The 21,257-nt window shown below is 49.0% G+C and overlaps 1 protein-coding gene across 1 annotated transcript in view; it reads right to left on the reverse strand.

The window, feature by feature from the left end:
* Positions 1 to 21,257, reverse strand: part of SCMH1 (sex comb on midleg homolog 1 (Drosophila)) — a 55,898-nt gene that overhangs the window by 28,610 nt on the left and 6,031 nt on the right. The window contains exons 3-7 of the mRNA XM_009286652.2: positions 20,798 to 20,866; positions 14,783 to 14,853; positions 13,766 to 14,000; positions 10,639 to 10,727; positions 9,405 to 9,648 (exon numbers count right to left, since the gene is read on the reverse strand). Of these exons, the coding sequence (XP_009284927.1) occupies positions 9,405 to 9,648; positions 10,639 to 10,727; positions 13,766 to 14,000; positions 14,783 to 14,853; positions 20,798 to 20,866 (708 nt within the window). The remainder of the gene's footprint in view (positions 1 to 9,404; positions 9,649 to 10,638; positions 10,728 to 13,765; positions 14,001 to 14,782; positions 14,854 to 20,797; positions 20,867 to 21,257) is intronic.

Genomic DNA, 21,257 nt, shown 5'->3' on the forward strand with positions numbered 1-21,257 from the left:
CAGAACTGGCACCTTTGGTCCTGACACAGACACCGACAACTTAAATAAACTCATTTCCACATGTCAGGAAAAACATTGTACGGCAGCTCTTCCAGGCTTAGTGCTTCAGCAGAGGCCATCAGCAGAGCATGTACCCATAGAGGGCTGCCAAAAGCACCAGGGATGACTGACACGTCTGGTCCACACAACAGTCCTCAAGAAAATCCCAGAGCCATGGTCTTAGGAAGCAACCAACCTGCAGACTGGGTAAGACTTCAGCTTGTGCAAGCATGCCCAAACCACCCTGAACTACACCTGCAGCAGGACAGAGGTCTCTAGTTTCTTCACAGATTTACAGCCCGCAGGAAGTTTGCAACGGCATGGCTATACTGCTATTTATATCCAGCTAGCTCAAGGACATACATTCAGTGAAAATATGTGGCATAAGAGGCCACCACAGCTAATCTACTGACTGATCACGTCTGGTGCCCCTGGGAGTTAATTATCAGTGGGTTTCCAAAGACCCATGTTGAGAATCAAAATGTTTCTGTACTCTTACTGTATTCAGGCTATTTAGGACTGTTCCTGGGGTTTCTGCTTGTTCTGATCCTCTCTGAAGCTCTCTTTTTAGCTTTGGCTTCCTGGTTAAATATTAGCAGAACACCTTCAACATATCAGTGCACAAAGAACAAGGAGACTGCTAGGTGGGTGTGGTTTATTCCACCTTTTGTTCTTTTTTAAAGCTGTTCAGAAGTTATAAAAATACCAAAGATCAAGAGGAGAACTGTGACAAGCCGCAAAAGGTCCAATCTTTATAACAAGTGGGGCTGTATATTCAGTATGAAGTTCCTAGATCCCATAAAAACGCATGCCGTGGCAACATATACCTGTTCACCAAAGTGAGGGTCAGAGCTGGGCTCAACAGCTCTCCAAAAAATGGGGAGGAAACAAAAAAATGAAGAAACTACCCAGTAGGTCATGAGATGATAACGTAATGTTCTTGCTCCCATGACGTCACTGTGAAAAAATCCCACCAAAATGGGGGGATTTTCTCCTATATGTGCATACGCTGCTCCGATCACAACCATCCCATTAACCATGCACAGCCTTTACAGACCTTTGTGAGAAGAGCCTGGTCATTCTGGTTCCTCCAGCACTTGCCTGCATCAGAAGTGGCATCCCTACAAGGGACCAAGCTCCTGTCACCAACAGCTGGCATACGTGTGCTGGTGACAGGCAGAAACTAGGCGTGGAGCCCCAAATCCTTGATGCGAAGCTTCTTAATACTAAGTGTTTAAAACACTTCATCTAGATGGGAAACTGTGCTCTCCCTGTGACTCTCCTAAAGATAGACAAACTGTTACACTGGGCATACTTTAAGCTTATTTAACTCTGCTTCCAAACCTGGCAGCAGAGGATGGTTAGGCAGAGACACCAGCCCTGCTTGTAACGAGCAGCTCAGGACATCCTGAGCCAGACACTTTTAGACCCACAGAAATAAAAGCCCTGGACGGCTGCTCTCCCTTGAGTTTGTCCAATTCAATCCTGAAAGCACTCAGACCTTCAGCCTACACAAGCTTCATGCACAGCCTTGCACCACATCCCATCAGCAGAAGCGTTGTTACTGGTCAGAGATCTTGCAGAAATGGAGCCGCGACCCCAGCGTTATTCACCCAAAGAGAGGAAGGTTTCAACAGCGATGCTCCTGTAGAAATGTCCTGCAAAGACTCAGTAACGTCCTGAGATTGTGAAACCCTGGTTTGGGCCAGGAATCAGGATGGAAAAGGGAAGGAAACATCCTGAATACAACCCAGGCTCTTTGGGTTATGAAATATTTGAGAATAAAACACATGAGGAAAAGTCAAGCTGGGAGGAATCTGAGACACCGGTATTAAGGACAGGCTGGGGGACTGGAAAGTGGAAACTTTGCCTTTCCCAGGTCAGCTCCTCTTCTCAGAGGCTCTTGCCAGCCCTAAGACATCAGGTCTCTGACACGCCATATTCACCCAAGACATCACACAGTAACATCAGGTCTCTGACACGCCATATTCACCGTTCCTGCTGAGCCACAGATTTGCCATCTGCTGAACCACGGGCACCGTCGGCATCCAAAGAGGGTCGGGGGAGCAGCAGACCCTCCTGCAGTGCTGCTCTTGTCCAAGCCCCCAGACCTCCAAAGCTAACGTGTATTCCCAGACACACACCCGAGCCGAGCCAGGATTACTGCTAAGCGCCTTGGCTCTGTGATCCGAACAGCTCAAGAGTTTTTCTTGGGATCTTCCGACAGCGGTCTCAAATGCAGCAACACCAAGGTACCACGGCTGCACATGCATTAGACTCGTGGATAAAAGAGAAAATGCTGAACTTCTTTGTGTAACCTTCTCCCACCGTCGGTACATAAGCTCTACCTGTGTGGTCCCAAATCCAGCCACCCCGACACAAACAAACGTCACCCAGCTTGATGTATGAGCTCCAAATCCCAGCTCACTCCTGAAGTGACAGTAATTAATATTTTTCCATCTCCTCCATAGGAGCTCACCTGAGTGTTATCCTGCCAGCTACTCCTGATGAAGCACCTCCACCCACAGCTATGTTCTTGCCCCATAGGAGGAAGAGAAACCAAGTAACATCAAAAATAAAGTCATAAAATACACATTACCTTCGCCCATGGGCAGAAAATCTAGCATCTGATCATCATCTTCATTTGAAGACACCAAGCAGTTAACCAATAAATCACATGGCAGCAATGGTGGCGTGAGATGAAGAACTTAATGAACTTTCTATCCAGGGTGAGCATTTTGTGCCTCTGTTACGTCCTGGAGTTACCGCTCCCGGCGCAGCACCCATGCAAGGGCAGGCCAGGCCCTGCCGGCATGCTCCGGTCTCTTCGGCAATCCGGGCGGGCTGTGTAACGCATGCAACAGATGGCGAGTCCAGGAGTGGATGTGAGCTCCACTTCAACATATCCCCATGGTAACTATCTAAAACTATTAACTTTTGCTTGCTTTGCAAGCAGAGGGAAACGCTCTCAAGGCAGCCAAGCCCAGGGAGAGGGAGCAGTGTGCTGACAGCTCGCAGCAGACCCGGGTGACGGCAGTCAAGGCAAATGCCTGCTGTGTAACCGTGCCGAGCACCAGGGTCTCCAGTACGCTCGCTGCAGCTCCCCGTCGGCCTTGGCACAGTGGCCAGGAGAACGTGCTCCGCATTAGCTCTTCTGACCCGGCTGGGTGCGGGGCCTCTCCGCCAGCTGGGCTGGTGCCAAGGCAGCAACTCCACTCCTCCAAATTCCAGCGCTGGAGCTGCTTCCAGCTCTGCCCGCCCAGCCTTAACGCTTTCACTGCTGCCCCTCTCCCACACCCAGCACGGTGTCACCCCTCTCGCTGTTACAGAGGATCCAGAAGGGTGGCAAAGGTGTAACGAACCCGCCAGGGAACTCCAGAGGAACCCAGCATCAGCTGGAGGCATAGCCCAAACAGAGGAATGGCACAAGGACCTTCTGAGTTACAGACTTTGACAGCAATACTTGTGACTGTGGGCAGGTTGCTGCAGGCTGCGTGTGTCCCTGCATCCTTGTTTTTAATGTTAGAGTATTTCCCTGCCCTCCAGCAGTGATGTACTAAACACAGGCGAGCAGACTTAAGGGACGCTATTATAGTGGAGGAAGTGTGTGTATGCATGTGTGTATGGGGAAGGTCCTAGTGCAGGCATGGATTAAATCTGGATTTCTCAGGACCTGGAAAATGAGCTGCAGGGAAGACTGCCCCTGCCACAGCATCTTCCATCAGCAGTACTGTTGGGATCATGCACAGAGCCACCAGTGCTCAGCTGTAAGCAGGGCTCCTGGGGGGTCCTGTAAACGTCTCACATTTTTTGAGGCCAATCACAGCTGAAGTTCCTGATACTGTAGCTTAAACCCCAGAAAAATGCATGCATTTCTTTGAAATTTAAATCTAGTGTGTAAATAAAAGAGTTCTACATGCTTTCTTGTGCAAAGCCTGAGACCTTGCAGAAAACGTCAAAGACTCCTGTGCCCACAATCAGCATGTATAGGCAGAAAGCCCTGATCCCGTCTGCTCAGTCCCTTTTTCCCAGCCTGTGTCCCTTTACCTGGCATAGATAGACTCCTCGGTGCATCGCCTCCTCGGCTGAAGAGCTCAGAGCTGGAAGCCACCTCGCAGAGGTACCTGACAAGACCCCAGTTTGGTTTCTCTTCCCCCAGGGGCTCACAGCTCTCCATCCCACAAACCACTTCAGAAAGGAAAATAACTTCTCACGGATCCTCTTCCAACGTGTGTTTTCCTGACTACAAAGGACTTAACTTCCCTCTAGTCTGTGATCGGTTGTGAAAACCCAATTTTCCCATGGCTAACAGAAGCAGACGCATCTCCTCTCTGCAAGGCCTCTGTTGATGGGGATTTTCCCTCAACCCACCTCCCAGCTGAGGGCAGGTGGCCCCGGAAACTACAATCATTAACCAGCCTATTATCTCCTTCTTCTTTCTTCTCGGTGATTTTTATCAGTGTCTCATATTACCCCCTTCAATCTGTTTTGCCCTGAACCTTAGCAGCAGCACCTCCATTTCTGTGTGTGTCTCTCTTGCTCCCTTTCTCCCCAGACATGATTTAAAGCAACTAAGCAACAATCCTCATTCTTTAGGTCGATCCTAAGTATCGATTTTCTGTACTGCTTATAACAGAGAGGGACTCTCCAAAGCAGCTTTCCAAATCCGCGCTCCACTTATGTCAGTGACCTGAGAACAGGGTTGTTTCTGTCCTGTTTAAGAGCCATGAAAGCTTGAGTTCCTCACAGACTCCCCAAGGAGCAGGAAGTTTGGAAAAAGTAAAATGCCCGCAAAAAGTTTATCAAAACTACTGTACTGGTTTTGGCTGGGCTAGAGTTAACTTTCTTTAATAACAGCTCGTATGTTGCTGTGTTTCGGATTTGTGACCAAAACAGCGTTGATAACACAGGGATGTTTCAGTTACTGCTGAGCAGTGCTTACACAGTCAAGGCCTTTTCTGCCTCTCACCCCACCCCACCAGCGAGCAGGCTGGGGGGGCACAAGAAGCTGGGAGGGGACACAGCCGGGACAGCTGACCCCAACTGACCCAAGGGATATTCCACACCATGTGGCGTCATGCTCAGCATATAAAGCTGGGGGAAAAAGGAGGAAGGGGGGAACATTCGGAGTGATGGCGTTTGTCTTCCCAAGTCACCGTTACACGTGATGGAGCCCTGCTGTCCTGGAGATGGCTGAACACCTGCCTGCCGATGGGAAGGAGTGAATGAATTCCTTGTTTAGCTTTGCTTGTGTGTGCGGCTTTTGCTTTACCTATTAAACTAACTGTATCTCAACCCACCAGTTTTCACACTTTCACTCTTCCGCCTCTCTGTCCCATCCTGCTGGTAAGGTGAGACATTTTCACTCTTCCGACTCTCTGTCCCATCCTGCTGGTAAGGTGAGCGAGCAGCTGGGGGGGCTCAGCTGCCCACCGGGGCTAACCCACAACAGCTGACCTACGTATTTTAGTCCTTCAATCTCTGCTTTCCTCCCAATTTACATTTCTACCTAACATTGCTACAGTGCACAGACTCGTACACTGCTTACATGCGTCACAACTTAATCTAAACCTTGAAGCTCTCAGTTTGAGAAATATCAGCTACCTCCTGCACTGTATCTACTACAATGTCAGTTGAGTCACTTCATGACTCAAACGGAAAAGCACACAGGCCTGGCAGATGTGGATAATTCCTTCCCTACCCAACACACCTCCAGGGTCTTCTGTTGAAAAAATCCACGTCGTTAGTAATGTGCATGCAGTGTATTTTGGCCTCGCTTTCATGTGCTGCAATATCTAAAGACGGGGAAACACCACTGTCCTCTGTTTTGCCCTTATTCTGAAACTCTGATCCCACCATGGAACACAAAAGTCCAAAACCTTTGCAGTAAGTTTGGGTTCGATGCCCCACGCAACCTTAATTCAGCTGTTTTATGTATATGCGCTGTGATAAATTAATATTTCTCAATCAATATTTCTGTAAGATGACTGCTTGACTCAGTTAGAATGGACGTGCAAACAGCTCTTCCAGAAACAGTCAAAAAAAGCTAATTTCTAAAACTCTGAAATCAACCCACAAGTCATGAGCACCTCCTGTGCAAGGTAGCTGCAGAAACTACCATCAACACAGTCTGCCCTTCAAGCAGAGCTCAAAGCTGCCATCCAGCACTCAGTTTAACTAAGAGGAAGTCCACTTCACCTTATATTCCTAAAAGCCCGGGATATGTGTTTAAGGGTGAAAAAGCACATGTGTAAGAGGCACAAAAAGACACACAAGATGCTGTACGCTACATGTGAAAAGTGGAGTGGGGATTCCTGCCCAAGAGACAACCCCAGCAGTGCCCTGCTGGCATGGGTGGGAAGCCAGAGGAAGCTTGCTGCCCCCCACAGAAACCCCCCTCCCTTTGGGATGGTCATGGGGACCTGCCTTCCCCAACTGCTGCCAAGCTGGCATGGAGAAGCTGAGGATGCACAGGACGAGCTCTGCCGCACTTCGCCTTGCTCTGTAAGCCCAGCAGAGCCAACCTCCAACCCCAGCTCGCCGGCTGACGCGGAGCAGAGAGGATCAGGACTGACCGCGTGCATAGGCACTCCCGGAGCTACGTTTCCCCTGCGGCGCGTGTTTATTTGAACCCCCCAGCTCCAAGCTGTGCTGCATCGAGAGAGGAGCTCCAGGAGACGCCCGGGAGCCCGTAGCCATCTGGCCGCCAGCCGTGGCGGAGCTCTCCCAGCAGGCCACCGCACAGACAGCACATCCTGACAGGGATGTAATTACCAACCTGGCGTGCAGAGAGCTGTTCCTCCTCGCCGTTTGACCTCCCTTTCCTCCCTTCACACACACGTGCCCTCCTGAAAGCTCCCCTCAGCGTGGCTGGCTGGGCCCCAGCTCCACCAGCACCCTGCCCAGCCACCCCAGCTAAGCAAACACTGGTGGGAGTGGGAGGCCCCAGAGCCAGAGAGGGGATGTGCCTGGGAGAAGCCCCACACTCCTCCACCTCTGCATTAAATTAAGTTACCAGCATTAAATAAACATGCCTGGCCTCTTTGAACTTCTGCTTCCCTTGAACATGAGCTCATTTCACGAGGCCTCTTTTTGCTCAGCCCCAGGAAGCCATCAGTCTCGATGGAGTTAACTCTTCGCAGGACTTCTCAGCTCCCCCAAGCATCTCACCCTGCTAGTACCCATCGGCTCAGGGCAAGACGGTCAGTCTGGTATGTGAGCAGAGCCCAGTATAACCACAGTTAGCACTGACCTCCTGCACGTCTCCCCAGGTCTCCCTGATTTAAGGGGAATTCCCAGCAGGAAAGGGAACCTCCCTGACTCCACCACGTGGTCCTGCAGGCTCCAGGCTGGCACACAGGGAAGCTTTATTGGAGATGAAGGAAAGGGGGATCCCTCTGCAGTGAAGCCCCCTCCAACCCTGCCAAGAGCAGCACTCTCAGGTCCTGGGAGGACTGTGCTCAACCTTCCTCCAAAGCAGGGCTGAGGAGTGAAGGAACAAGGGAGGTATTTAATTACAGACAAGGAAAGTTCCCAGCACTCCCTTCTTTTGATTTAATCCCACAAAGTGGAAATTGGGAAGTCTGGGGCAGGAAAGGGAGGGGGTAGCCACAGAGAGGAAAGTAAAATACCACAGAGACAAGGCTGATCCCAACTCCACGGCATTTTTGCATGGCTCATGCAACCTCTGCCAATCCCTGCTCTTGCCCCAGTACTTGAAAAACAAGGCAAAGAGAGCAGAAGTCTGCCTGAGAGCAAGGGCTGCCTCTGCCTGGGAGTGGGGAGATATGACTTTTGGGGTTCACTATTTTTGTATGTGAGCGGGAACTGCAGAGTTGCTGCTGACGGAGCCGATGTGAGAGGTAGAGCCCGTCACTGCTGCCTGCCAAGGGGGGAAGCAAATGCTTCTCAAGATGGCTCCAAGTTACCACGGTGTCAGCCCCATGATGGGGCATTATTTCTGGATGCTCTGCTCGCTCACAGCTTCAGCCCATGGCACCGGGAGGCTGGAGGGGAACAGAGCTGCCTGCACCGGGTGCCATGGGTCAGATGGAGGTTCCCACTTCTCCTGGGAAGGCGGCTTCCACCTTGCCCCTGAAACCTTCCACCCCCAGTTTACTGCCAGAAAAGCTCCCACCCAACACAAACATGTCTTTAGCCATTCGTGCAGTACCTGAGAAGCACCCTGGAGATGCTGGGCAAGAGCCCCTGACTCCAGGGCACTGCTGGAGAGGTCAGCCACCGGCCAGGAGGTCCCCAGCAGCTCTGTGGAGCCTGCAGGGCAGCAGCGGGCAGGACGCAAACAAACAGCAGGAAGCGAGGGGGAGGCTGGGAACATCAAGGCTGAATGCAGAAATCCAAGATAAACAGCGAGAGTGCCTTTCAGTTCCCAACCATAACAGAAATCATCTCCATCCGAGGGGAGCCCACAGCCTGGCTTGCACACAGGCCAAGCGAGATGACCTCAGGCAACCCACCCCGACACCAGCCTTGCAGCATGCGGGACAGAAATGGCTCACATCAAGGGATGGCAAGAGAGCACCAGCCTGACGGGTTAGCACAAGCTGACCCTGGATTTTCAAGAGGAACAGTCTCATCAGAGAAATGCCTCTCCTAAGTAATCCTTCAGCTCCAGTAGAGAGGTTGCTCTCCTGCTTCTCATTTCATTGACAGGTGTGTGCTGGACTTGCCAGCCAGCAAATGCCAGAGGGACGTGTGTGAGGACAGCTCCCCTGGTCCTAAACACAACGGCAATGCTAGCAAGCTAGAGACACATCTGAAAATCTCAACAGCCAATGCTCGGACCTTTGCAAGGCAGCAAGTTCCCCAATACCATTCCTAACCAACAATCATGGCTCAAGGAACAAGGCAGGTACAACCTCATTCAGACCTGCTTTTTCCATGTTCACAGCAGAGATCACAGCATAAGGCAGAGCAAGATAACTGTCAGAAGTACAAACAGGCGCAGTCCTGCAACTTAATAGTTCTCATTGTTCCCTTATATCCACAAATAGCCCAGTCCCCCTGTGAAAAAGTCCCTAGGAATGTGTGTTCCAGAGACACAGGAAAGACTCCAAGGAAATTCCTGAAGAGGAGCAGATCTCAGCAATGTTGTCCAGCACCACCATCTCTCCAGAGAGCCATCGTCCTGCCCATCTTTACAGATGGCTGTTCCTTAGCACCTTGACGCCAGGCTGTTACACTGCTAATAGGTATGATCATCTGTACCTTTACCACACATGAAGCTGCAGTAAGAAAGCCAGACAGGGCACCCAGATGTCCTTGCTGCTAGCCTCTGCCTGTTTTGCTGCTCTTTGAGAGCTGAGTGGAGGAGGAAGACAGCTAAGCAACAACGTGAGCCTTACCTTTTGTTCCAGGGGGCTGCAGATTATCTCCAGTCAGCGAGCACCAGCCTACGGGAAAGATGTCCCGGGAATCATATCGGCACCAGTAATCGAAGGCACCTCTCCAGCCATCAAATGTTATGAGGACCTCAGAACCTCTCACCTCCCCAATGGTGGCCGGGCAGATGAAGTGAGGGTTCTTCCTGTCCACTGCCTCCAGCTTCATACCTGTCTTGAAGAAGTTTTGGGATGGAGATGGTGGTTCCTACAAGGAGAAGTTGAAAATGTACTCAAAGAGGATATGCCAGTGCCTCCCCAGACTAGGGCTGTCCCCTCCATCAGCAAACTCACCTCCACAAGCAAATGAAGAAGGGAGCTAGTGGGCTGGATTTGAACCCCAATTAGGTGTGCACACGCTGGCCTAAGCTATGCAACCATGTGCCCTTTAAGTCAAGAGGCAACGAAGTCCACTACTGACTGCTCTGCATCACCTGGCTACTGGACCAAATCCAGACAGTGATACGTTAACACTGCACCCTGTCACAAGTCTGTCATGCAACACAGGCAGAAAATAAAGCTCCAAAGAAAAGAGCCTCCATAGGATACTCTCACCTTGTTATCTCAGAGCAGGAAAACCTGAGAAATGACAGTCTCTCTCCATCATTCTTCCCCCCTCTTCAGCTTTGCTAGACATGTAAGAGATCCACCATCCATCCTTATCTGGGGCTTACTTGTCCTAGTCTTTTATACTTCAGATACACTAAAGCCACACCAACCATCCCATACCACAGCACAACTTCTCTAGACTGGCTTTTGTCTCTCTCTGACTTCACTAAGGGTATGAGAATACAAACTACGAAATCATACTTGCAGTGTTGCCTCACAACAATATTTGCACTCCTTGCAAGCTCTGTTACATTAAAAAGTTTCAGAGAGGTGCTGACTTTCTCATATTTCATTCCTGACTTTGAGTAGCACCTGCAGCCCAAGTGAAAAACAAACACATCTCTCAAGCCCAAGCACTGAAGCCCAAGCCACTTTCTTAGTAGACCTCTGTTTGCATCTCGACACTGCTACGACACAGCAGCAGAGGGTATGGATCTGCCCTGGAGAAGCAGCACCGTGGCAAAGCTGGGCAATGTTCATCTCCTCTGGGATCAGCAGATCTCACACGAGATGCCAGCTGTAATTTTTGTGCTCTGCAGTATAGGGGACATGCCAGAAGGATGTCTTCACAAACAGTACAGTAAAATACCTTGTGAAAAATCCGGACAGGAGCCATCTCTGCTCCATTCAGAGTCTTCAGAAGGAACATGGGCCAAGAGGAGGCATTCAACCGAAAGCCTGCAGAGAAGGAAGCAGAGATGGAGACTTTAAGGCTGTGGGTGCCACTGGATCCGGCAGCACATGACTGCTCTGATGGGAACTTTGCAGCAGGCACACATTGTGATCCCACACGATCCTCCTCCTCACGCTGGAGAGTCAGGTTTGACCTTTTCCAGATACTCTGAATGCAAAACATTATGTTGTTGAAAAGAAACATCTAGAAATGGATGTTTGACTGCAATATTCACTTATCATAACAAAAGTCTGTACATTGACCATACAGGCAGGGCACTTTGTGCAGCACTAGTGCTGGCAGCTTCAGTGATCCTACTACAGGAGAGACATGAATCAGCAAGTGCGCACTCAGGCTATGAAATTTCTTCCTCAATAGGGAATCTCAGCTTTTGGGTGGCCTCCTCCACCTTTTAGAGTGAGCTGCAGGCAAGCTAACCTGAAGAAATAAAGAGCCTGTGACTTGGCTGGGAAACAGATTTAACCATTACAGGAAAAGATGGCAGTTTTTGGCTCGACATCTTCTGTGAAAAAAAGTAGAGAAATAACAGGAAGGGGCTCATCGGAACAAAAAAGCAAATTCACATGCTCTGAGTCTATGGCACTGAGTACGACTGCACAACCAACAAAAGTCTCCAGATATCACAAAACACCATCTTTGCTAAATGTGCATCTTCCTGTACAGGCAATTTCTGCTGCTCAGCTGAACATGGCATTGCACTTTCTGTATTTGCGGTGTTTTGAAGGTAACCCTGGGACTGGACCTAGACGGAGAGCATCCCATGATGATTAACATGGCAAAGTTTTGCCAGGGCCGAAATGCCAGAACTCAACCAGCTCAGTACAGGCCACCCTGCCAGCCCTGCAACCTTGTCAAAGCAGCCTGGAAACCAAACAAGCCAGCCACAAACCTCAGGGGATGAGAGCGCTAAGCTCCCAGAGGGGCAAAGATAACCTTTTACCTGAATTATCTATGTAAAGAAGGGGAGCAGCAGCAGATGCGTACAAATGGAAAATGCTACAAGGAGCACAGAAAATCATTGCCGTGTTTTCTGGGCCCTTGCACTCTGCAGGCAGAAAAGACAACTGCAGAACTAGCTTTCTGTTACCTGTCTTTATGCTGGGTGCAAGAGAACCACTCTTGTCTGGCCCAAGGTTAAGCAGGCGATACAGATCAGAGCTGGGCACACACTTCTTCCAGACTACAAACCCTCTCCTCTGGCACTGTCAGAAACGAGTTTTGCTCTGCAACTCGATTACATTTATTGCCATCTGCTGGCAAAACCCAGACAAGGCACAGGAGGAACCCATCTCTGCCAGCAAGGACAGGTACCCACTCCTCCTGGGCAGGCTGCACCGGAGCTATGAGCTGAACCCTGGGACCAGGGTTTCAAAGAGATATCTGCAAATGGACAGCAGCATGCATGAAAGTAACATAAAAAATGGCAGCTTTAATGTTAATAGCTGCAGCAGGTTTTGTCTGTAGCAATTATGAAGGGAAAGGGTATAATTAGACTTGCATACACACAGCTTCGTGTGGTGTGATGTGCCAAAACATGCACCTGCTGATGTTTCTTCCTTCTTCCTTCTTCAGAAAGATCAGTCCCAAGTGTCCCATTGCAATTTAGACTGTACTTCCACCAAAGCTCACAAATGGCGCTCCAGGAAAAAACATGAATAAAAATATTCCTAACTCAAGGTACCCTATTGAAGGTTTCTTGCATCACTATAGATCAGCTTGATATTATTTGGAGATGTGCTAATTGAGAGATTTATGAAGACACTTCAAAAATAATGGTCAGCAGAATGCAAAAGCAGGTTAATCTTGCTGCTTAATCAGGAAAGAACCAGCAAATCAGCTCATCATTTGGCCAGTGTCAAAAAAAAGATGTGTTTAACTGAAGACAAGACTGGAAGAAGTGTTTGACTGCCCAGGTTATAAAGCTCTAGCCAAGCAAAATTAAATAAATAAACAGATGAAATATCGCAAGCGTCCCTTCACACGAGACAGGACTTAAATCACTGGGAACCTTTTCAGACATTATGTTTCCCCATCAGATGGCCTCCAGCTAATCTGCTATTGCCCCAAAGACACTTGGGCACAAATACACTTAGACAGCACGAATGAAAATTTAAATGCTTTTGAAATCACAGTGTCAGGATTAGCAGTGATACAGCAGATGCCTCAGCCCTAATTACTCTGTTGGTTATTCTCTACATCAAGATTTACAGATCCCCAGCAAAGCACCTCCACCCAGTACCAGTACTGTGCTCAGCTTGAAGGGGGAGCGCAGGGGAAAGCACTGATGGATGGCAGCCATTTCATGTCAAGCACACCTTTGAGATGACAGTGCTTGCAAGCAGGATCAGAAGCCTTAAGCAATGGGCAACGGCCAGAGATCGAGCCATTGCTACAGCTATATGCCAGCACTGCCTGTGTGACTGTGTGGTGTCTCCCAGATAAAAAGAACCTGGACTCGTTCTGTCCTTGTACCGGCAATCACCCAGGAAAGGCCATCACAATTGCTCTGCCTTCAATGCTACCGCCCACAACCCTGGGTCACCAGGACTTGGGGTGGCCCTCGTTTGCTTGTGTGTCCTTTGGGAAACGGAGTGGCTCTGGCATTCTTTCACACAAATGGGTGGAAAACGTGTTTTTCCTTTGAGGTACGCAGGCAGCATTTCAGAATGCATGAGAGCATAGTCCGCACAAGCTAATCCTGAGCTTGGGCTGCAGAGTGCAAGCAGCTCACCTGGGCGCAAAGAGCTCTACACTCTAAAGCATCTCCCTATCCATGTGCAAAGAGCTCTTTCATCTACACTCTAAAGCATCTCCCTATCCATGCCACGATGTCCACGTGGAAATACAGACCTGGTGTGGGATACATCTGTTTAACAGCCCAAGCTAAGAGGGCTGGTCTACACCACAGTGGTAGGCAGGGGCAGTCCATGGGCCTCTGTCCCAAGCACAGAAGTATGAAAACCCCTACGGTTTTCCCCACAGATAATGTAGGTGCTTGCTGGACGGTTGAACTTCAGCTCACCCAGTGGAGGCTGCAGCATCCCTCCATTCTTCTCACAGTTTCCTATGGGCTGGATTTCAGCAGAGTCCACCAGCCGCCAGAAGTCATTCTTGTTATCGCTGCCATCGAGGCGCAGGCGGAGGCGTGCACCTGTCAGACCCACCACCGTGGCAATGCAAGTGGAGGTGGTGTTCCTGGGGTCCTGGGCTTCTAGTTTCATACTGATCTTGAATTCATTTGCAGGTGGAGTGTATGACTGCAAAGAAAAGAACAGGGACCCAGTCAGAGACAGGATTTCCAATATATGCACCACCTCAGTCATAAAGCTTAAGCCCTAACAGCATCAAAACTGATTCTGCCAAAGACTGACAGCATCCTCCAAGCACAGTGTGGGAGCAGACACCACAGAGCAGCAAAGAAAGTTCGGCCAGCCCTGGCAGATCTGTGACCCAAACCACCGTCTTTCGGCACTGCATCATCCAGACAACTAGACCTACCCTTTCCTCTTAGCCCTCTTCTCAGGAGAATCACCCACCCAAGACCCAAACAGATACTCCTCTGCGCTGCTGCCCCTCTGTCTGGATCCAGGGGTACCAGGCCAGTTTGCTCCTGTATCCCCTGTACTCAACATTATCACCTCCGTGCTCAAGTACCCAATGCCTGGGGGAGTGCTATTCAATTCACAAAGACCTGGTGAATTCTGAAGAAAATCTCCTTGCTGCACGGGATCCACCAAAACCTGGATCACAGCCAACTCAGAACATTTTCTCCAAGACCCTGTGCTCAGCAGAGAGAAAAAGCATTCTCGTGTTCCCATTCATGCACATCTGAGAGTTAAGTCTTCTGCACTACTCTAACATTTGCAGTGCCTGAACATATCTTTTTTATCTCTGCTTCAGCAAACTTACATTTCTATTAAGTCTCCGATATCCTTAAGCATCTTCCTTGCCAAAAAAGGGGCCTATTCAAGGCACAGAACTCCTGGGTCACCAACGGACCACCGCTCTCGGCCTTTCTTGTTTTCATTCACCCTCTTACCTGCTTGAAGCAATGGGCAGGAGCTGGGATGGCACATGTCTCTTTCAGGTATTTCTCCCAGGTGAAGTGACCTGAGAAGAGAAAAGAAAAGGATTCAAATAGGAACTGATGAGCAAAAATCTCAGAAAAAGAGATGGCTGGATCCCAACGCTGGCAGTTCTCCACTTCTCACAGAGGAGGTGCTCACAGGCAACATGTTTTCACCAAGATCCTCTGATGTTTGTGATCACAGAAGATTTACAACTACAGCTGACAGGCAGAATAAAGCACAGTGCTGCCTACGGCATCTTACTGCCTCTGCGCTGCTGAGGAGGGTCTGCAAAAGTGAGGATAACAACCTACAACTTAATATAAAATACCCAACACAGATGGGAATCCGTGGAGTCTTCCAGAGAACTGCCCCTTAAAAATCATTCATTAAACACATTGCTCAGTCTGGGGATTAAGAACAGTCACAGAAACTTTGCACTGTGCTGACCTTATGGTTCCCCCGGTCCAGCATGCACACAGCCTGCCCTGCAAGCCAGCGGCTCGGAGCAGGTATCAGCCCATCCCCAGCAATTAGTGGACAGGTCAGCAATTAATTTCCTGAAGCGGACATGAAGTCCATAGCTTGGGCAGGATGGAAGCAGGGATCCTCCAAACAGGGATTTACTGAACAAAGCGGCTCATATCCAACACCAAAGCCCCTTCCACTGAGTGCTGCTGCTGGCAGAAGCGCATTTAATCCTTGCCTGCACCTTTCCCATGTACAGCAGGAAGGGTAAAAGCAATATGCCATCCAGGGAAACCTGTTATTAAATGAGGAATTAAAAGCTCACGTGATCTGAGCAAATCATGACTTTTGCCATTTAAACTGAGCAGCTGGGAAAGGATCCTTCCAGCATGACATTAGCTTGTATTCATCTGAATGGCTCCCAGGAGACCACTGTTTTCAAGTCATTTCAAGAGCATTGGTGGCAGCACAATTAAAGAGTCAGCTACCGCTTCCCCTATTCACGTCAAGTTTTTAATCAGTCTATTTTCAAAACAAAAGCTACATTAAGAGCCATTTTAGCTACTGCAGTGCACACCACACCTCTAAAAATTCAGGCATTAAGGTCAGCACACATTAGTTTAGTTCTGCCTCACGTGCACAGAGAAGCCTTAAGGGCTCGATAATCCACTAGCTTCAAATAAATAAAAAAAATGCTGCTTTCTTGCCACCTCCCATGCAGATGACTAGCACACTGTTAAATACAGTGGAAAGGAACAGAAAAAAATAGTTTCGCTGCCACACTGGCTGAATATATTTCTGTTTACAGAATCTGACAGCAGCTCTCCATTCCTCAGAGTACGCGTTTCCATCCATTGGCACGTATTTCTTTTCAGCCAACAGTCTCACATGGAGGTGAATGAAGCAATTCAGTGATTCACCGCAATGATGCTCTCACAAAAACAAAATTCTTTTGCTTTAATTGAAGATACGATTTTACACTCGGTTACGTCAATGAAACTCTTTGTATGAATAATGTGTAATAAATACCCAACCAAAGCAAACCCAGGCATGAAATGCCTTGCTGCATCCCACCCCTTAACTCTGATTGCTGATCTGGACTCATCTCAGACTGGGGTGGCCCTTCAGAGGCCCTTGTCCATGGAGCACAGAGGATGCCTGCGGTGACAGCACCGGGGCAAGGAGTGTGAGCCTCAGCCCCAGGGCCTCAGCAACCATCTTGAAAAGGAGCAGCTGCGCTTGACAATTTCGTTTTAAAAAAGAAACCTACCCTCCCCTGAGCTGGTTTCAATCCCTCGCTATTAAAAGTAGTCATGGTTTTAATCCTTCCACTTTTCACTCACTCTGAACCAAGCGAGGCCGTTCTGCTCCCTGCAGCAGCTCATGCCACAGTCGAGATCGACGCCGCGCAATCCCAGCAGAATAGTAAATTTCTGAGACAGCTGTGTGCCTCTAAAAATAGTGTTTGGACATGGAACTTATTTGAGATTAATTCTAGACCCTGTTGGGACCCAACCGCCATATGAAGACAGACACACAACACCAGAACTGCAGCTACTTACGACTCACAGTTCTGGTGACTTATTTTGCAAAGAAAAGCAGGAACAGCAGAAAGACTTCTCTAAACCCTAAGGAAAGACAGAGCTGATACAGCAGAGTTAAGCCTTCCTTCCTTCTCTGTTCACTATCAGCCATTTCTTTACATAAAGATGGCATGACAATCACAATTAAGGACTGCACTTCTTTTTCAGGATTACTCTCAAACCAGGACAGAAACTGCATACTGAAATTGGAGGCTGCCACCGTTGCCTCAGTGCAAGAGGAAGCCCTCCACAGAATGTAGGGAATGGTTTTAAATTAATTCAGTAATAGTATTTAGCTCACGATACAATGTTTTTGAAGCAGGAATTTCAAAGTACGCTTAAACTTAACTGAATACGATCAGCTTCAACCTAAAAACTGCAGGAAGAATCAGAAGAAAATGGCATTTACACAAAAGTTAGGGGTTTTTTACAACAAAGGGAGAGCTGCCAATAAAACAGAAGAAAGCAGGAGGCACTTAAGGCTTTTTTAATTGGGGAGTAGAGAACAAGCCCTGAGCTCTGTACTTGAGAAAGAGCATGTATGGTTGAAGATGGATACATCACACTTGGCCCTCTCAACCTTAGCTTCTCTGGACCGTACCCAAATCCTGCTTGCCAGACTGATCCCCACTCACTTCCAATGCTCAGCTCCAAACAGATCTGCTCTGGAGCCACCACGCCAGGCATGCTGCCGGCCAGGATGCCAAAGCTGCCGGCTGATGCCATTTTACAGGCTCGCTGTGTACAGAGGTTATAAGGCCAGAGGGAAACATTGAGAATATCTTGCTTGGCTTTCTCGTTAGCACAGACTGACTATCTTGTATTTTATATTCTCTCAATATTCTTATTCATATTAATAAACTGGATGCCTTACTGTAGAGGGACAGGACATTTTAGTCTGCAAGATGCTTGTTTCTTATCTGGCCTGGGCAGGTAACACTGGAGAATGATTTCTGAGTGTTGGTCAAAAAACCCTGGTGGCTTTTCCCCAATTCCCAGTGAATCACTGTGTTTCATGAAAAACCAGCACTTCAGCCAGTCCTGAAGTGTCCCTTTTACTGGTAATGGAGCAGGAGTGTCCAAGGACAGAGCTGACTGTAGGGACTGAAATGCTCCTTCACCCCGAAAAGCAAAGGGGAACGCTTGCTCCACTGCTGCCCCCAGCTTCCAGTACAATATGCAAAATGTCCTAACAGCCCTGAAATCACCCCCTATTTTGCCTGGTTTCTGCCTTTTTTCCCCCCCTGACCCTGCAGAGCACACCATACTCCCACAGACTGGAAGGATCATCGTTTGAACAGACCACGTTCCTCCATATAACATAGATCAGATCTTCTTTACAGGGAGAAATGAGAGAATGACACAATGAGAAACACCACATTTTTATAATTACATCTGTGAGCTACACAAAAGCCAAGGACTGTAAACCTATATGACTCCCTGTAACTTGGCTGTGAAAATGCCTACTAAGGGTGACTGTCTATCACTTTTGCTTGCCTTTGGAAAGCTCCTTACCGTGTGCTTGTGCCAAAGGGAGATATTATTTGCAGGCAGAGTGTCAGATTTGGGCTCTGATGTCTTAACCTTCAAAAATATTTACTACAAACAAAACACTCCACACACCCAAGGGGTCAAACTACAGTAGTTGTGAACAATGCAACTCTGCACCCTTGTGTTTGGATTCTCATCATGTTGCATTTAACGTTGATCTTTTGCCCAGAATTTAAATGAAGACGGAGTTTCTGTTTATATCTTTAACCAAAGTCTGGTTTGGGCTCCATTTGCATTTCAGCTCCCGAGGGGTCATCAATCCAACTGAAACGATACATGTGCGTTTCAGGTCACATCTGTGAAGGAGAACGTGCCCTACCCAGATCAAGGCATCCCATTAAAGTCTGCAGCCCATATGTGTGTCTGCTAATGAGCATCAAGGCAGCACATGAAAGCAGCACGGTTTGAGCCAACTCGGTATGAAAATTAGCAGAGTATCGTCTCTGCTCGCAGATCCAAAGGCGACGGTGGCCTTCCCCGACGTCTGGGCGCAGCCTCCCAAGGGGTCAGCTCTCCCACCACGACGGCAGAGCTCCTGCACGTCCTACCCATTAAAATTTCCAGGCACTTTGCTCAGCCATCAATCCGGCTGCACATTCTCCATTGGTAACAGCTACAACTGATAACGTGATCCTGCTTACTCACTGTCTTGCTCAGAAGAAACCCGAGAATGTGTGAGCCAAAACTAATAGGTTTCAAACACCAGCACGCTGTCTGCTTTGCTTCTTCTCAGAGGTGTCTCAATTCAGTATTAGCTCTGAGCAGAAATCCTTTCAGCCTGGACTACGGGGTGCTCCGTGCCAGAAAGCTGCTGCTGTTTCACCCCTCTCGCTGTGTACCCCAGCGTCGGGCAATGATGAGCTGCTCAGAGTTTCCTGCAGGGAGGCAATCCCCGATCCCTGCTGCTACACCATGCGCTTGCCGAGCAGACACGTGCACATCAGCGTATCTGCAGTGTTTCCTCCCCAGGTCAGCAAGCCCTGGGATGCAGTGACGTGCGGAGGTTGGTGTGCTGGGTTACCATGAGCGCTGATGGGAAAGCAAGCCTCTGAATTTCACAGAAAGCTCCATTTCAGATCGGCGTTGTCACTGAACAACAGCCAGTCCTCTGACATCTGCAAACGGTGCAGCGTGTGGAGCAGAGGGGAAACTGCAATGGAGCCCCCAACACCCCGAAGGCAGACTATACACAGGCCATGTGAGCTGTGACGGTGCCCCGTGGAGCTCAGCACAGGGTGACAGAGGATCCAGGACTTTATCGGAGGTGCTAATAAACTTCCTCCCCTTGGAGAAGATCCTTCCCAAACTGTGGTCTGCAGTACTTCAGTATAAGGGTAGAAAAGGACAGATGAGATTCCCCAAGAGAGAACGGCGAGGGCTGATGGTGGCCCACAGTCCCGCGTGCCTGAGAACCACCACCCTGAGTCTCACCTCAGGGACCAGGAAAACCAAGCCCCTGAAGCACAGCAGCCACTTCAGCTCTCCCGGCGGCTCTAAGAAACACAGGCGAGCCTTTCACAAAGGCAAACACGTGTTTCCTGGTAGAAATGGCTTAACTCAGTCAATCATTTAGTTTCTTGTTGCTCTGTACTTGGTGGGAAGTATGGACATCACCTTAATATAGGGACATGGGGAATATAAGGACGTAAGGACATCATTATACTCTAGAAGTAAAATGCAGGCCCCAAAATCTTTTACTATATTATACAAGCCTTACATAAACTTCCTAAAGTTGGAAGTCCCCCACATATCCCCCGAGAGATAGCAGGAGCTGCCAGTTTTATGAACTCAACCTGCAGGCACTGTGCACAGGGCCACAGCCTGCCCTGCCCATGCACGGGACACCTCATCTCCAAAGAGAGCGAGAAGCGAATGACTCCCGTGCCGCTACTGCCAGCCCTCGCCCTGCGCTCCGTCAAGCCAGCTGGCATCACCTCTGCTGGGGTAAGGGCCAAATTCCTGCTGCTGGGGAAGAAGGAGCGTGGGTTGCACCATCTCTCTCCTACAGTGATGAGAACTGGGCTAGCTGCTGCTGTGAACATGGAAGAGGAGCTCATGGAGGAGTAAGAGGCTCCTTATGCCCAGGACGCATGTGAAAATGTGGGCAGTCGGCCCTCGGCACTAGCACCTGGGCAGTAAGAAACAGATCTGCTCAATCCTGCCTGATTTAAAAACGAGCCGGCTCAGCTGTGTGCTTATCGTGGTGTCTTCTCAGTCATTTTTGACTGTGGTCAGAATTAAACACGAGGACTGTCCAAAAGCAGTTTTTATCTGTAAACTAATTTGGCATGCTGCAGTTTCACACATCCAAGCAACTCAAAAAGCTTTTAGGGAAAAAAAAAAACCAAATGGGAGAAGGGAGAAGGGAGAAGGGAGCTCTCTTACCTTGGTACTGGGAGGGAGACTCTGATGGGCGGCCGTACTTGTGCTTCTTACCATCTTTCCAGTCTATGGCTGAGACAAGAAATAAAGCATTTGTGTCAGTGAAGGAAGACCAGCTAATGCACTCTTCAACATTATCTGCTCATGTCACCTGCTTTGCAGGCACCTCAGAGGAGCGACCTCCCTGTCCTCCCCTGTCATGACCGCAGGTAACATGGATGATTTGTCTAAATCTATGGGGCGTGCTCCCTTCCTCCACACAGCTCAGGAGAAGACCTGACACGAGGTGTCTGCATTTGCATCTTAGTCTCTGCCTAGTCCTCACCAACTAGTGTTCTCCCACAATGGCAAGCAATAATGGGACTGGCTGGGCATCGGTCAGCAGGTGGTGAGCAATTGCATTGTGTATCACTTGCTCTGTATATTCTTTTATTATTATTGTTGTTATTATTATTACTATTTT

Source organism: Aptenodytes forsteri, unplaced genomic scaffold (genome assembly GCF_000699145.1).
Source record: "Aptenodytes forsteri isolate BGI_AS27 unplaced genomic scaffold, ASM69914v1 Scaffold40, whole genome shotgun sequence".
NCBI lineage: Eukaryota > Metazoa > Chordata > Aves > Sphenisciformes > Spheniscidae > Aptenodytes > Aptenodytes forsteri.